Source organism: Stylophora pistillata, chromosome 2 (genome assembly GCF_964205215.1).
Source record: "Stylophora pistillata chromosome 2, jaStyPist1.2, whole genome shotgun sequence".
Classification (NCBI taxonomy): Eukaryota; Metazoa; Cnidaria; class Anthozoa; order Scleractinia; family Pocilloporidae; genus Stylophora; species Stylophora pistillata.
In genome coordinates this window covers 31,944,383-31,959,314 of record NC_142520.1, presented here as the reverse complement: position 1 = coordinate 31,959,314, position 14,932 = coordinate 31,944,383, and the positions used below count along the sequence as shown (strand labels likewise).

Below are 14,932 nucleotides of genomic sequence, written 5' to 3'. Positions count from 1 at the left end.
CTGGTAACTCAACCGTGGAGGATCGCAAACGCGATGTTTTCAATAAGAATTAAAGTCCAGTGTTTACGAGGCAGCCTCGCTTTCGCATGGCTAAAAAATTAAAGAAACGCCGCGACCCAGCGCAAAATGTTGATGTAGGAGAAGTCAGTCGAAAAACCGATTAAAATAATCGATCGAGTAAAAGCTCCATTAACCAGTAGTGTTTACAATTTCAACCACCTAACATCCCTCTCTGAGTAATAACACTCTTCCCCCACCCCTCCCTCAGTTCTTGTCGACTGCACCCACCCCTCCCTGAGTACCTGAAGGTGTGCCTCCCCATTATAAAATCGTCCAAAAAATCGTCTAAAAAAATAGTCCAGTCCAGTCCATCTTTTACCCTATGCCAAAGTACTTTTAACTTCGTTTTGAATTTGTTTCCTGTTACTCGCTGACATTTTCCGCAAAACTAACAAAATTGATTTATTCAATTTCCCAGCTCGCATTTCATATGTTCTTTGTATTGTTTCTTTTTGTCTTTACCAATTTGAAATGAACTAAAACTAATGAAAACGTACAAAAAGGCAACTCAGGATAAAATATTAATTGCAAGTGGAAAAAGCCCATTACTCTGACAGAAATGACGGCACCGCAAACAAAAGTAAACTTATTAATGCATCCGTCAAGCACTAAAGGTTCTTTTAGTCGACAAACTTCGCGTAAGATAAAACCTCGTTTAAAAAAATGGGAAAAGGTTGATAGCCATATCTCTGACGAAACTAAAAGCTTGCTCCAATATTTACTTGTAATTGACAACCCAGTGAATAATTTGTGGCGCCAAAATCTATTACTGTGACGGAAAAATATGAATCTTTGCTCATAAAAAGGCAAAATTCAGCATGTTGGAAAAGTTAGTTACATTGAGAATGAAAAAAGGAAGGTATTCTGTTTCAAAAGTGCAATTTTTCAGATGGTCTTGGTGCTGGTACTTTGAAAATCAAGGTCCGAAAAATGTGAAAAAGCGACGTACAAGCCGAATTTCTCTTTAGGAAAGTGTTATTTACTATTGCTTGGGCAAAGTTCCTGTTGCATTTGGAAAAATTCGCAAAAGATAGGTTTATGGAACGTGAGCGCACTAGTGAACGCGGACAACTATTCACCAACTAACAGTGAACTCGTCCTTTAATCTAAAACACCGAGAAGTTCGATAAAGCAACGGTTTGTTTAGCCATAGAGAGCAATATATTTTTCCAGCGGCTGGTGTCTTATTTCGTTCGCCCTGCCCTGTGGCTCAGTAAATTTAACCGCCTTGTGAAGACTTTTTAAACGCCCGAAGCCTTCAACTTACCGGATAAATTTACGCTTAGTCCTGTAGAACAATGATCCTCTTCTTGTTTATTTTATTTTGTTTTTCTTTGAAGTGTTAGGAAGTCATTGAATGCGGCACTCAATCAGCATTTTAACGATCTTTTCCCCGAAAATGCCAAATACATGTCACTTGTAGAACTGAAAAAAAGTTGAAATGTGGCGATGTAACTAATAAATCATTGGCAATAGCTGCTTTCTTGTGAACGGAACGGTTTCATATTCTTTCTGGCTAGAGCTCTTCCGTGTGAACATTCTGTCTAAAGTGCAGATTTTATCGCGTACATGTTTAGTTACCTCCCGGCAATCTTCCCAGCGTCGCGGCCGTAATTGAGCTGGCATGTGATAGGTTGCAAATACAATTCTAATTAAGATCAGTTATAACTCCTGCATTAATGTCACCTCAGGGAAGCAGCTGTAAGCACATTTTACTTGGAAAGCAAATGATTAACGACCAAGTCTTCAGAGTTCATACACGCAAGTGTTAATTCCGGCAACAATTTCGCGGTTTGGTGTAACTGGAATCATTTTCGTTCGAAAAGAATCGAGGAATGGAATATCTTGTGGGCTAAGTTTACAGAGGTTAGACCACGCAACGAAGTTGCTACTTCCATTTAGATTACAGCGCTGTTGATTAACTACAGTTAAGGTGAGTTGCTTTGAAATACTTGAAACCATAATCATCGAAAGATTTAAGGTCAGAAAACCAAGTGAATACGACCTCATTCGTCGCAGCCACTGCTTTGATACCGATTGATGGAAGTGAAGAATCGGTAGTGCTACGAATCAGCAAATATGAGAAGCGCACTCAAATTCGTGGTTTGTTTTACACCCCTTAATTCAAGCATATAGCTCTTGCATATAACCTAATCATTCACTGACGCTCTTTATTTGATGTCCATTTTTTTTGCACGATTTAGAATTTGTTTCACCAACACGCACTTTCACTCTCAAAACTCACGATAAAGCTTGCCATTTTTTTCAACCATCAATTGAAAATTAAAACTTCACGACATTGTTTTGAGCCTTTAAACATTGGAAAACTTTAATAAACTCGCAACTGCTACATGCGCATCTGGTTGTAAGTGATATCCATTACTAAATTAAAAACCCTATTTACTAAAATCTATTTGATTTGCATATTTTCTGTCCATCAAATATGAAGGATATGGCAAGTAAGATAAAAAATCTGCGAAATATTCAACAGCATGCATGTCACCATTAGAAAGTGTGTTCTCAGCTAACCATCTATCACCTGCGAATTAGGTGAACTCTTTCAACGCCTACTTTGAAAGACAGTGAACTATTAATTTTGAAATGCAATGTTTATAGAGACTTCAATTCGTATTGATGCTTACATACAAAAAGCAAGCAAACTTCAATATTGTAAAACAAAAGATTGAACATAAATGTAAAAATTTGTCCCCAAATCTTACAAATGTTATCTCTACGTAGATATGTATTCATCCGTTTAAAAGCTCACAAGCGAACGCGTTAGGCAAACATTAATTTCCTTATGGCAAAAGATAAGGTAGATTTGAAAGAACTTGTTTACAAGCTCAGAATCACTACCGTCAATATTACGACTTTCAGGTAGCCAATGAAATTCATGCAATTTAGGCTTTGATATTAAATCAAATAGACTTTTCAAATTAAATATTCAAAACCGGTCTGTTTACTCATCCCAACGTCGTACGAGGTCATTAAGATGTAGATTTTTCACGATCACAATTGCTTTTAAAAGGATTCCACAATCCAGATGTCTACTGATCTACTCTATTTCTAATAAAAAACCGTAAAAAGCTTCCTGCAGCTCACTCAGGCTTAAGAAAATTAGGCCCACGCTCCATATGCTCCGCGTAAAAGAACCGGAAAACTTGAGTCAAATGAAAATTTGCACAAATACCGTCTTTGAGTTAATTAGTTTTCACCCGTTTACGAAGGCATAACGCTAAATTTAAGACAAATATATATATATACACTAGTTGAAGAATCAAAGAGGACGCATCGATTCTCTGTTACTCTAAGTTTCGCGCCGAAGCGCTCGTCAGACAGAATTTTGACGTCTGTCTGGCGAGCGCTTCGGCGCGAAACTCAGAGTAACAGAGAATCGATGCGTCCTCTTTGATTCTTCAACTAATGTATACCCAGCTCTGCTAACACAGCATTGAGCACTTTATACCAAGGTAGGCTCTACCCTCACATTTATACATATATACATATATATCTACATATATATGTATACCTACATGAATGATAATCAATCAATTTGAAAGAAAATCTAAACAAACCAGAAAATGTACAGGTAATTCGTTTTAAGGTTTCACAAGAATTTCATTGGCGCCCATCCACACTTAACGAACAAAGGCTATCGTGCCTTGAGTAGTCTTTAAAGGCATCAAAGATATCAAAACTCAATATTTTAACTATACTATAGACTTGTAGACATGGAAATTAGATCTTCCCTTGTTGGCTGTATGCTTTAGGGAAGCAAGTTTACCAGTTCAGATTTTGCAAGATTGTAAAGTATCGTCAAGTTACCGTTTTCCTGAGACCCGTTTCTAAAACATAAATAAGTATCTCTCTTCGGTGGGACCAACGGGAATTCTGTTCATTTAAGGACTCTCATTGCTAATCTCGCGGGCAGGTGTGAAGCAGCGAAATAATTATAACAAAAGGTCTTGATATAGACACTACCTGACTTTTTGAGTTTTCAAGCAATCCTCTGGAAAACAAAGAAGACTACAGGTTTTCGGAAAATAATACAAAGTCGGGATAAGAATGTTTTGCTTCTGTTTTTGTTGTAATTGTTGTTAGGTTTTTTGTTCTTTTTTGTCTTGTCTCTCGTAGTTTACCATAGCTCTCATTGTTTTTGATGATGGGCATCATGTGTGAATGTTCATTTGGTCATTGTTTTCGTGGGCACGTAATGCTCTTGTGTTTTCACAGCAGTAAGTTCTCGTAGCCAATTGCACAGATGCGAGGAAATAACAGATACAAGCTTCGACTCTTTAGATCCATTTGAAAAGATCTCAGCTCGGGGGGATTTTCGATGAACTTGTTTTTTTCTAACCTATAGGATGATAAAGTAAAGAAAGAAAACTGAAAAACCTAACTTCGTATTCCCTTTTATAGGAAGACTTCGAGAGAAATGGAGAATGAATCAACCCTGGTGCGCATATTTGTTGCGCTTGCATTTCTCTTGTGTTTCACGAGTGCATCTGAAGAAACTTCATGGGATCCAATGAGAACTTCCATCTGCCACAGAAACAGCAACTCAGGTAATTCAACACTTTCTAACTCAAAACAATCGGCCACTCACCACCTACAAGAATTCCCTGCACATGAAATTTTGGCTCTGAGCCACTGGCCGTAATTGCAGTGAAACCATTATTCAAGAGGTAACTCCAAGAGTGGAAGAAAGTGTCCCCTTCAGTGACGGTAGCTCTTACATGACCATCTTTCAGTTCAGATCTAAGTGTGCGTCACATGAATAGAGAGGAATATACTTAAAACTCATTATGTGAAATTAGAAGAAAAATGAGCGCGCATATGATAAATACATTCCGAATAATAAGTGATCTCTTTTTTTTCTCAGGAGCTGATGTTCACTGCGAAAGCAACTCAGCGCCTTATAGCTGCAGTAATAAAAATGACGATAAAGAGAAACTAAAATATCATTTACACGAGACTGAGCCGCCAAAGTTCCGTGGTGTGTATTCATTCCCAGTGGATCCTATTCCAAGGAGAAACTGTTTCGACAAGGGAGCAATGGAATTTCTACAAAAGGGGGTAAAACCACATTGGAGTAATTTTACATTTGCGTGTGATCCAGGATTACATTGGTACTAGAGCAGTTTTCAATTGAGTGTTGAAAGTAACTCGGGATTGCTTTGTTTTTCATTTACTTCGCTAAGGGATTGGTTCGAAAACTTAGTACCAATTTTTCAAGCAATTAGATTGATAACTAAAGCCATTCTCGATGTATTCACTAGCGTTTTCCCGCCTTTCACGGAGTTGGTTTGTTGTTACTTCGCATTCTCATTGGCTCTTGATATATTCCTTGCTGTGATCGCTTTGGTTTTGGTCTCACGATACCCATCGAAAATCGCCCTTATGCCGTGATTGGTCATAATAACTGGCACCACACTCAGTACGACTTAGTCACTGACTATCTGGTGCTTAAGACTATTTCAATGTGTTTTTTTGTTTTCTTTCTAATTTGAAATTTCATTGCCGACCTTTGGCATTTGCTTCTTTTTTATTTTGTTCTGGTAAAGGGGTAATCACAAGATAACTTGGTTTTATCAACTGAGTTGATAGTGTAAAGTGGTCACCGTGAAGTGTTTTTAAAGCTGCGTTAGCCATTCGTCTGAGCGAATAAAAGAATTGTGGGTTGTGTGTGGTTTATATACAGGGACATGGAGCTACGCTACTGGCAGAATCATGGACACAAACACAAGAATAAATTATTTGAATGAAAAGCGTTCCTTGAAACCATGGGGATTAAGATGGTGATCAAATGAAAGGGAAAGCGCTCCACTATGTTCCTGTCCTCACGTTCAGTTTCGTAATACTTCTTTCAGTAGCTCGGTTTGTCTGTTACGTTTTACGAAAATCCAACCTTTTTCCTTGAAATGATGTCATGACACAGGCAGGGGGTCCAAAGAGATTAAGTTAGAACTAAACTCCTGGAAAAGCGTATCACGACTATTTGATTTCCTTTTACCCTTCTTAATTCTGATTGGACACTTTTTCGCGACATGTACTACTATTTTGTTTTGTTTATTTTGTTGTTGTTGTTGTTGTTATTGTGGTTGTTGCTTTTGATAAATATGCGTTATTGCCCAAGCTTGAGGTCAGGATGGTTGGATATTGGCCGAGTTCTTTTTTTGCGTTATTTGAACCGAGACGAAGTCGAGGTCCATAAAAATGCAAAAAAAGAACGAGGCTAATATCCAGCCATCTGGACAATACAAGCCTAGTCAATAAGGAATTTACTACATAGAAAGATATTTCACTTTAATAAGAATCAAGAATAACCAGTTCATTTCGAGAGCCGGGAAGGAAAGTCAACATGTCTTTGCAGTACGGTGTACCCAAGAGGCTTGTTTAGTTTTTTCTCGTAGTTTTGACTGCCCTCTGTCGCTCTTGCGACTTTGTCAGCAACGTTGTCCAAAAGTGACGAACTTTGTAAGTCTGCTCCACGCACGGGCATTCCCATGCGGGCAAGATGGTCCCATCTTGCCCGCTCGGGAAGTCAACCAGAACACAAGGTTCGATTCATCTTTCCCACGGGCGCTGCTAGTTAATATACAATAACTGCACATATCACGATACTTAAGGCGATTATTAGAGGAGGTTGAGCATGTTATTAAGAGTTATCAACGCTGAGGTCTGAGTTATCTGCCAGGACCGACGGCTTAGACTGATAACTCAGATACGAGGTTTGATAATTCATGATATTATGCGAAAACCACATTCAGTAATTCTTTCATTCTACGTTTTATAAACAATCTGTAGAAGAGCACACCTTTCTCTGAGCTTGGAAACTTAGCAGACTTTGAACTCGACATGGTAACACAGTATCTGCTGCAGATGTTGGGTTATCGTGTCAACTTTTCACGCCTTTGCTTATTGATCGAATGTTCGCGACCACTCAGTTTTCATGGTAAGTCTAATTTGTAATAAAACCATTAATTGCAGCTTCCAGTGGTACTCGAAAAATGTACATTCCAGAAGACTGCCTTAAAATGGACCATAGACTACCTAAGAGAGAATCTGCAAGATGAAGACCACACGGCATACTTTTCACACACCAGACAGTTTCTTTATTACGACGACGATGAAATGAAAGGCATTTACAAAGAATGGAAACCGCCGATAATCAAGAGATTCTTGAATTTTAGTAATTTTACGAAAATGATGGAGGAAATAGAGGAGGCGAACAATGGGAGCCGAGCTTACTTTCAGGTAGCACACTGATCTTACATTGATACCTCTTACACCTGTTACATGGGTTGGGGTGGTTTCTTTGTATGATCCGAACTGGACTTTGGAAATTTCCATCCCTTTTTGACATGAAAATAAGGCTAACTTACACTACAGTACAGTTAATCAACTGATATTGTTCCCAATCTGTTGAAGATTTAGTTGTGCTGAAAAAGAGGGTAGACGGACATCCTTGAGTTAAGTTATTTTTAGGATCCACGAATGAATAAATCCTTCCAAGCTAGGAGGGAGAAATTATGACTAATGTGTAGAGGGGGTAAGTTTCTAAAAGAAATGTGGCGCTGCGTCGGTGCATGATATTACAAGATGATTTGGTTAAGGAACTGAGTTGATAATGTTGATTGGCCAATGTAAAGAGTTTCAAGTGCTAACGAGTCCTGCGTTACCCTTCGTCAGAGCAAGCCAGTATGAACGTATACATTGAATGCGTTGCTACAACACTGACAATAATTTCAACAACTATGACTACTATTGTTTTTTTCGTTTTTGTTGTTGTCAAAGTTTGTGTTTAGTTTTGCTTTGCCTGATAGGCGGCGTGATCACCCTGTAATACCCAAGCATTGTTCGCCACGACTCTCTTAATTTGCGTGACTCTTTTCAATTTTTAGTCACTGATATATCTTCAAGAAGGTGTTAGTGCCGCCATGCAGAACGACATTGATTCTTTCAACTATACCTGGCTACTTGACGTCGTGACGCGCTTGAGCTGGGGCGAGGATGTTACTAACTTGCTATTGGTTGGCATGCCTGATGTCGTCACGCCTGCGCACTTTGATGTCTTGGAGAATCTTTACGTGCAGGTCAGTCTTGTTTTTCATTTAAAAGAGTTACGGCAGAATAAGCAGCTTCATATTTCGCTTCTTTTCGTCAGAGACTTCATGGGCGCTTATAATATCCACGATATCAATGCCGCAGGCATAGAATTGCTCTCTCAGTCAAAGCATCTAAATGTACGTCTCTATCTATCCTTTCAGTATAGTCGTCGTATTATATGTCATAAAAATGTTGTCTTAGAGTTAAAACCATCGCTTTTTTTGGATCCATCATATTACATTTGAATTATCTCAATAAGGATAATGATAATATTGATCATTCTTCACTTACCTCATTAAATCGATATAATACTATACAATCCGAATTTTAGTTAACACATTCAGTTGAATTAAGAGTGAAATTACAGTGCAAACTGCGAAGCTAAATTAACCAGTTGAGTTCCTTGTCAGCTCCTCATGAGCAAGAGAACTTGTCTCAAGTTGGCAATCCTAGAAAGTCATGAATTCTCTATGCTGCTCTTTCGCGATCTCTTATGGGAGTCAAGCCACCTTTGTTTCTTTCTTGGTTACTTCAATCTCAATTATGTTTATAGTTACAGATTTTGCCCTTTTCAATATCATTTTTAGCAGAAGACATATCTTTTCTTACTTGGTATCACGCAGAACACATACAGCAGTTTTCAGTTGAGTTTCAAAAAACCAAAACTAAATTTATTGCAACAGCCAATTGAAGCAAAGGCGAAATCATTGTTAGCCAGTGAGTACTAAAACATGCGCACTGCATGAAAAGCGACATTACTAAATATATATAGATCACTCATTTATCCTTATTTATCATATGACCTTGTAGCTTGGGGCCAAGCAGCTAAGTCTCATATGGAAAAAATATTGATACTCCAGAAAAGGGTTGTGCGATTTATGAACTTTGCTAACTATAATTCACACGCCATTCCTTATTTTATATCGGCTAATATTATGCCAATTAATATGCTTTACGTTAAACTCTCATCTCTCTTAATGCATGATGACCATAACAATTTAAGCCCCCCTAATCTTTCTGGTTTGTTCACACTTTCCCACCAAAAACACAATCATAATACCCGATCTTCATCTGCCGGTAACTATTACATAAACTGTTCTAGGCTAAATCAACATAAAAACTCATTCTCAAGGATTGGTTGTAAAATTTGGAATAGCATCCCAGGAAACTTAAGGAATCTTCCAAAACATATTTTCTAGAAAAAGATAACAACAATATTATTTCAAAATCTTTAAGTTCAAGATAGTTACGTTGACGTAGAACGAATAATCAATGATGTGTCGAAAGTTAAATCCGGTTAATAGTAGTGTATAACTTATGTATTCTTCTATTTATTGTCATGTGTTTCTGTTTCTGTATTTTTATCTCATACTGTCAATTCTGCTTTACTGATTCAATATTTAATTTCTTTTTCTTGTATATTTATTGAATCTTTTGTTGAGCCGAAATTTATTTAAGATGTTTTAGCGTCCACACCCCGCCCACCGAGACTAGTTCTGCTATTTGTGGGTAGTGCGTCATTATGTTAAGTGTCATGTCATGTCATGTCATGTCTGATTACAAAAAAAAAAAAAGAAAAAAAAAAGCGAGAAAATGCATGTGATTAAATTAAATTGTGATTTAAATTTATTTAAGATGTTTTAGCGTCCACACCCTGCCCACCGAGACTAGTTCTGCTATTTGTGGGTAGTGCGTCATTATGTTAAGTGTCATGTCATGTCATGTCTGATTACAAAAAAAAAGAGAAAAAAAAAAAGCGAGAAAATGCATGTGATTAAATTAAATTGTGATTTAAATTTATTTAAGATGTTTTAGCGTCCACACCCTGCCCACCGAGACTAGTTCTGCTATTTGTGGGTAGTGCGTCATTATGTTAAGTGTCATGTCATGTCATGTCTGATTACAAAAAAAAAAAGAAAAAAAAAAAGCGAGAAAATGCATGTGATTAAATTAAATTGTGATTTAAATTTATTTAAGATGTTTTAGCGTCCACACCCTGCCCACCGAGACTAGTTCAGCTATTTGTGGGTGGTGGGTCATTATGTTAAGTGTCATGTCATGTCATGTCTGATTACAAAAAAAAAAAAAGAAAAAAAAAAGCGAGAAAATGCATGTGATTAAATTACGAGCTTTGAATCTGATTGGTAGAAGAGACATTAAGCAAAACCAAAGTAATCATGTATTACTTTCGATACTTGATTGAAAACTGTTCTATCAGTGGATCAACCTGATCTTCGGTTTTTTTTTCCTATTGCAGATTTTTGGCCGGAAGCGTGTCATCTTGTTTAGTCCAGATTACTTCCGTTCTTTGTATCCCCATCCTGTGGGACATCCTCATGATCGGCAAACACAGGTAAAATTTTCTTATTCCTTCTGGGAGGGGAGCAACAAGAGTAGAGAATTAACCCCGATATAGAGCCTAACATGATCTTGCATCATTCCTCTCTAGCTCTTTCGAAATTTTCCCATTTTCTAGATCTCAGAGAACCTAGGAAAAGCCGATCTTTGTCGCACACTTTGCTCACACAAAAACCCCTACGTCTTCTGTTCGTTCTCTTCTATAGGACCACCCACATCTCCTTTCTTAATTAATATGGCAAATAAATATCAAAGCTGTCCATCAGTAGAAAAGATAAAAGTAGTCGTACGTACGTTCAGCCCGCTTCCTCATAAAACTAGACTCTCGTCTCAAGTTTAGCATCTTGATTCCAGTCCATGTCAGCCTCTTGATAATTTCTTACATTTCTTTCGTTAAAGGTGGACTTCGACAAACCTGATTTTGACTGGTTTCCTAGATTCCGTGAGATTAGAGGTATGGAGGTTGCTTTAGAGCCAGGAGAGGTCTTATATATTCCAAATCTTTGGTGGCATTACATTGAAAGCGAGATGCACAGGTGAGAACGCAATGAAGGTAATGTCTCAGTTTAAGCACGTTCAAAAATGTAGAATTCAAAGTCCTGCGGGTGAAAACGTCTCAGAAAGCAGCAGTTGACTACATGGGGAACCAGACGCACTGCGGAAGCGGCAGTCAGCTGTGGAAGGAATACGTTCGCAATAGCTGCTTGTAGCCTTGAGCTTAATAGAGAAAAAGAATGACGAAAAATTCCAGTCGCGCGAGAAAGATCACGGGACGTTATTCATATGCTCTGCACTTTTCTTCTGTGAAAACTCCACATAAACTGGCTAGGCCCATACTTTAAAATTCTCCTTAATTAAGCTGTTCAATGGAAAAAAGTGTTTTTTTATGTTTTGTTTAAACAATCAGTTTTTTTGTTCAAATTAAATGTTGATTTCTATATGTAATCCATTGCGTGTAACCGTCGAAGAACGCAGAAGCGGAATAAAGTTTCTTGAGTTATTCGACATCATAAAAACAACAGGTTGCCCCCTATCAGTTATATACGCGCAAGTAGAAAAAAACTTTCTCCGCATGTGGAAAATTGCAAGAGAAAAAAACAGTTGTCGGTTGAAACACATGAACGTTTCCACACCCGTGCTTGGCGTAAGGCACTTAGAGCAGCATTGTGAAAATACCTGAAGAACATCAGGGGTTGATTCCTCCCTATGGGACACAGCGGTCAAAGTTCATTGCAATTTGGCCTGGCAGGCCAAATCTCACTTATCTCTTAGCCCGCTTACTCCTTTTCTGTAAATGAAAAGTTTGCTTTGGAGCTATTTATACACAATTTTAGTAGAGATGCCCAAAAGAGCTCCTCTTTCTGGGTGTATCACAGAACGGTAGTCGCATACTATATGTTTTAAGTTTTAATTTTAGACGTTTCTGTTTTCCTTTTAGCAACACCATATCAATTAATTTTTGGTTTGAGGGGAAAAATACCAGCACGGAAGATGATGCAAGTAAAAAGAAGACGAACACCACAGAAATAGAAACAGAATATAACAAAGAATCACACCAAGAATATGACAGCTCTCGAGGAAATGAGGAGCAGTATGAAGAAACCTTAAGGGGGCACTCCGGGGGAGCTGGAAACAGCGATTCTCAACAAATTAACGAACGCAGTGATGAATCAAAGGCAGATGAAACCATGGTGGGAGGAACCGAGGGAAAAAAGGATGGAAAGGAATCAGACGAAGTTGATTTAAATGAAGAAGATGTGAAAGAAATTGAGCTGTCGGCCGCTGAATACTTAATCCTTCTAAGAGAAACAGAGGTATCGCTTTTCAAGGCTACACGAAGCCACGCAAAGGTAGGTTGTAGAGACATGCCAAGATAGAGTCAGTTATAAAAAAAACAAAACAAACAAACGACAAGAAATAAACAAAACAAGGACTAAATACAAAGAATGATTTCCGATATTCCTTTCATACCCGTATTGATATAATTTTTTATAGCAAAAATGAACTGAGTTTATCAAGGGAGTAGACTTTCTCTGTTACTCGTTCTGAAAAATAGAATTGCATTTGTTAAACGGGGAGCAAGAATACCGCAGTTGTGAGCGCTCGCTTCCCACCGCTGTGGCCTGGGTTCGATTCCCAGACCTGGCGTGACTTGTGGGTTTAGTTTGTTGTTGGTTCTCGTTCTTGCCCCGAGGGTTTTTCTCTGAGTCCTCCGGTTTTCCTTCTTCCTCAAAAATCAACACTCTAAATCCCAACTCCAACTGAAATCAGTGGACAGGAAGAGCCTCCACGGGAAATGTCCAAAGCCAAATTATCATTATCGTCATTATTACTATTATTGTTTTTATGACTGTTATCAAATTCGGTCAAAAAATAATTTTAAAATGATAAATTGTTAAAAAGGAGCAACGACAGCAATACCACGTCGAGATTGGGTTAATTTGTTATTGAATTCCAGCAAGAGAAAATATTTTATCAAATTTGAGGTAGCTAATCTAGATGTTTCTTTTTTTATAAACTTTAAATTTCTTTTTCTGATAAGAGCTTATGACAATATTTTAGAACTCACCCTTTTTCTCTTTTTCAGGTGAAGAAAATATTGGATGAATTGTTATCGGGAAGATTTGATCACATATAATAGTAATGTTATTTATGTCAGCAAGACTGTGACAATGATGAAATTATAATGATAAGAATTTAAAAAACATTATAAGACTGTGATCTGATCGCAGAAAAAAATATCTTTTAGAAAATAACTAAGGAATTTATAATTAATAATATCAGAATAATACATAGCTGAAATCGTGATGAAAAAAGTCAATAAACGAGTGAAAAACTGTTTTTTTTTTTAAAAACAAGTAACTGATTAATCATTAAAATGTAGCATTTGTAGGGCGTCAAAAACTCCTGACGAAGGATTGTCGGGTCAGATTCATGAAACTTGGATGAAAAATTTCGCAAGTCGAAAAGTCCCAGACTTGAATTTGAACCTTGCTGAAGTAATTCATCAGGATTGAAACTGATAGTCGAAAATTACAAAACATTTGATAATTTATTTCATTTTCCATATACTTTCCCTTTTACCGATATGTATTATTTCATACGCACGAAACTCCATATTCATATTTTCTTGTTTCAATAAAACCCAACTATCGCATTATCCAAAACTGAACGACTCGGTTACGGTGGAAATTATTTGTTCGCTCTCTAAGATACCAGGGAAATCAAGAGATTTGCCGTATATAATTTATTTTTTACAACTTGTGATCTTACCATTTTTTAACTCTAATTCATGTTCGAGTTGAGCGAGCGACCTATGACCACCGAGATCAGTGGTTATTCATCTATGTAGTAGCACGAATGAAAAAGGGTGAAAGTTTCTAAAGAAACTGTGGTGCTGCGTCAGTGGTGGTAACAGGGTAATTTGATTAATTCAACTAAGTTGAAATTAGATACAATGAAGATATGAAGTTCACATATTTTTTGAACTGCGGTATTAAATACGTATGATGCACGATCCTTCGCAGTAGATAGCGCTATTTATGCAATGGCGAAAAAAAAATTGAGCTAACAAGCCAACTGGGAGCAGGCCGTTAAGTTGATTCGTAATAAACCCGTGATGATAAATTGGTAGAGCGCTGCACTAGTATCGCAGAGGTCAGTGGTTCGAATCCCGTACTGGCCTGATTTTTTTCAGGTCTGATATTCGCTATTGCATAAATAGCGCTATCTACTGCGAAGGATCGTGCATCATACGTATTTTAATACCGCAGTTCAAAATATATGAACTTCATATATTCTTTGTATCCAATTTATCATCACGGGTTTATTACGAATCAACTCAACGGCCTGCTCCCAGTTGGCTTGTAAGCTCAATTGGTAGAGTGCTGCACTAGTATCGCAGAGGTCAGTGGTTCGAATCCCGTACAGGCCTAATTTTTTACAGGTCTGATTTTCGCTATTGCATAAATAGCACTATCTACTGCGAAGGATCGTGCATCATACGTAAGTTGAAATTGTAAATTGGCCACCGTAACGAGTTAAAAAGCTGTCGTTCGAGCGTTAGCCCTTCGTCAGAGCAAAGGGCTAACGCTCGAAACGTTAGCTTTTTAACTCGTTGCGGTCGCCAATCTACAATTTCAACTTAGCTGATATAACCAAATTATTTAGCAGCACGGTTTGTGTAATTACTCACCTTGAACCGCGGAGTCATTGGAGGGGGACGGCAGAGCATATTCGGATTGCATTTGGCAAATGTGAACTTATCTTTGTCAGTAGTTCATAATTACACATTGAAAACACTTCTCTCTGCGGAGCCATTATGAAGCATCATCAGTACAGCTTAGTCCCAATTGCAAGCGTGAGAATTACAACTTCTTGTATCTATCTCGTCAAAGCAAATTTT

The 14,932-nt window shown here is 37.8% G+C and overlaps 1 protein-coding gene and 1 long non-coding RNA gene across 4 annotated transcripts; one reads left to right on the top strand and one right to left on the bottom strand.

The window, feature by feature from the left end:
* The first annotated feature begins 1,751 nt into the window (after positions 1–1,751).
* LOC111344428 (hypoxia-inducible factor 1-alpha inhibitor) lies at positions 1,752–13,366 on the top strand. Of its 3 annotated transcripts, none has more exons than XM_022951659.2 (9): positions 1,752–1,993; positions 4,480–4,625; positions 4,943–5,136; positions 7,051–7,317; positions 7,965–8,156; positions 10,427–10,522; positions 10,927–11,063; positions 11,966–12,377; positions 13,115–13,366. In XM_022951659.2, the coding sequence occupies exons 2-9, from the start codon at positions 4,496–4,498 to the stop codon at positions 13,163–13,165; spliced, it is 1,479 nt and encodes a 492-aa protein (XP_022807394.2). In that variant the 5' UTR covers positions 1,752–1,993; positions 4,480–4,495; the 3' UTR covers positions 13,166–13,366. The 3 variants fall into 3 exon arrangements, with proteins under 3 accessions (XP_022807394.2, XP_088606970.1, XP_022807395.2); XM_088750844.1 differs by lacking the exon at positions 1,752–1,993 and adding an exon at positions 3,428–3,530; XM_022951660.2 differs by lacking the exon at positions 1,752–1,993 and adding an exon at positions 3,851–3,991.
* On the bottom strand, positions 2,686–4,823 carry LOC148738353 (uncharacterized). Its single transcript, XR_015997276.1, has 2 exons — positions 4,667–4,823; positions 2,686–4,417 (listed from the first exon to the last, which is right to left on the bottom strand). It is a non-coding gene; the product is annotated as an uncharacterized LOC148738353 (long non-coding RNA).
* Positions 13,367–14,932: the final 1,566 nt, after the last annotated feature.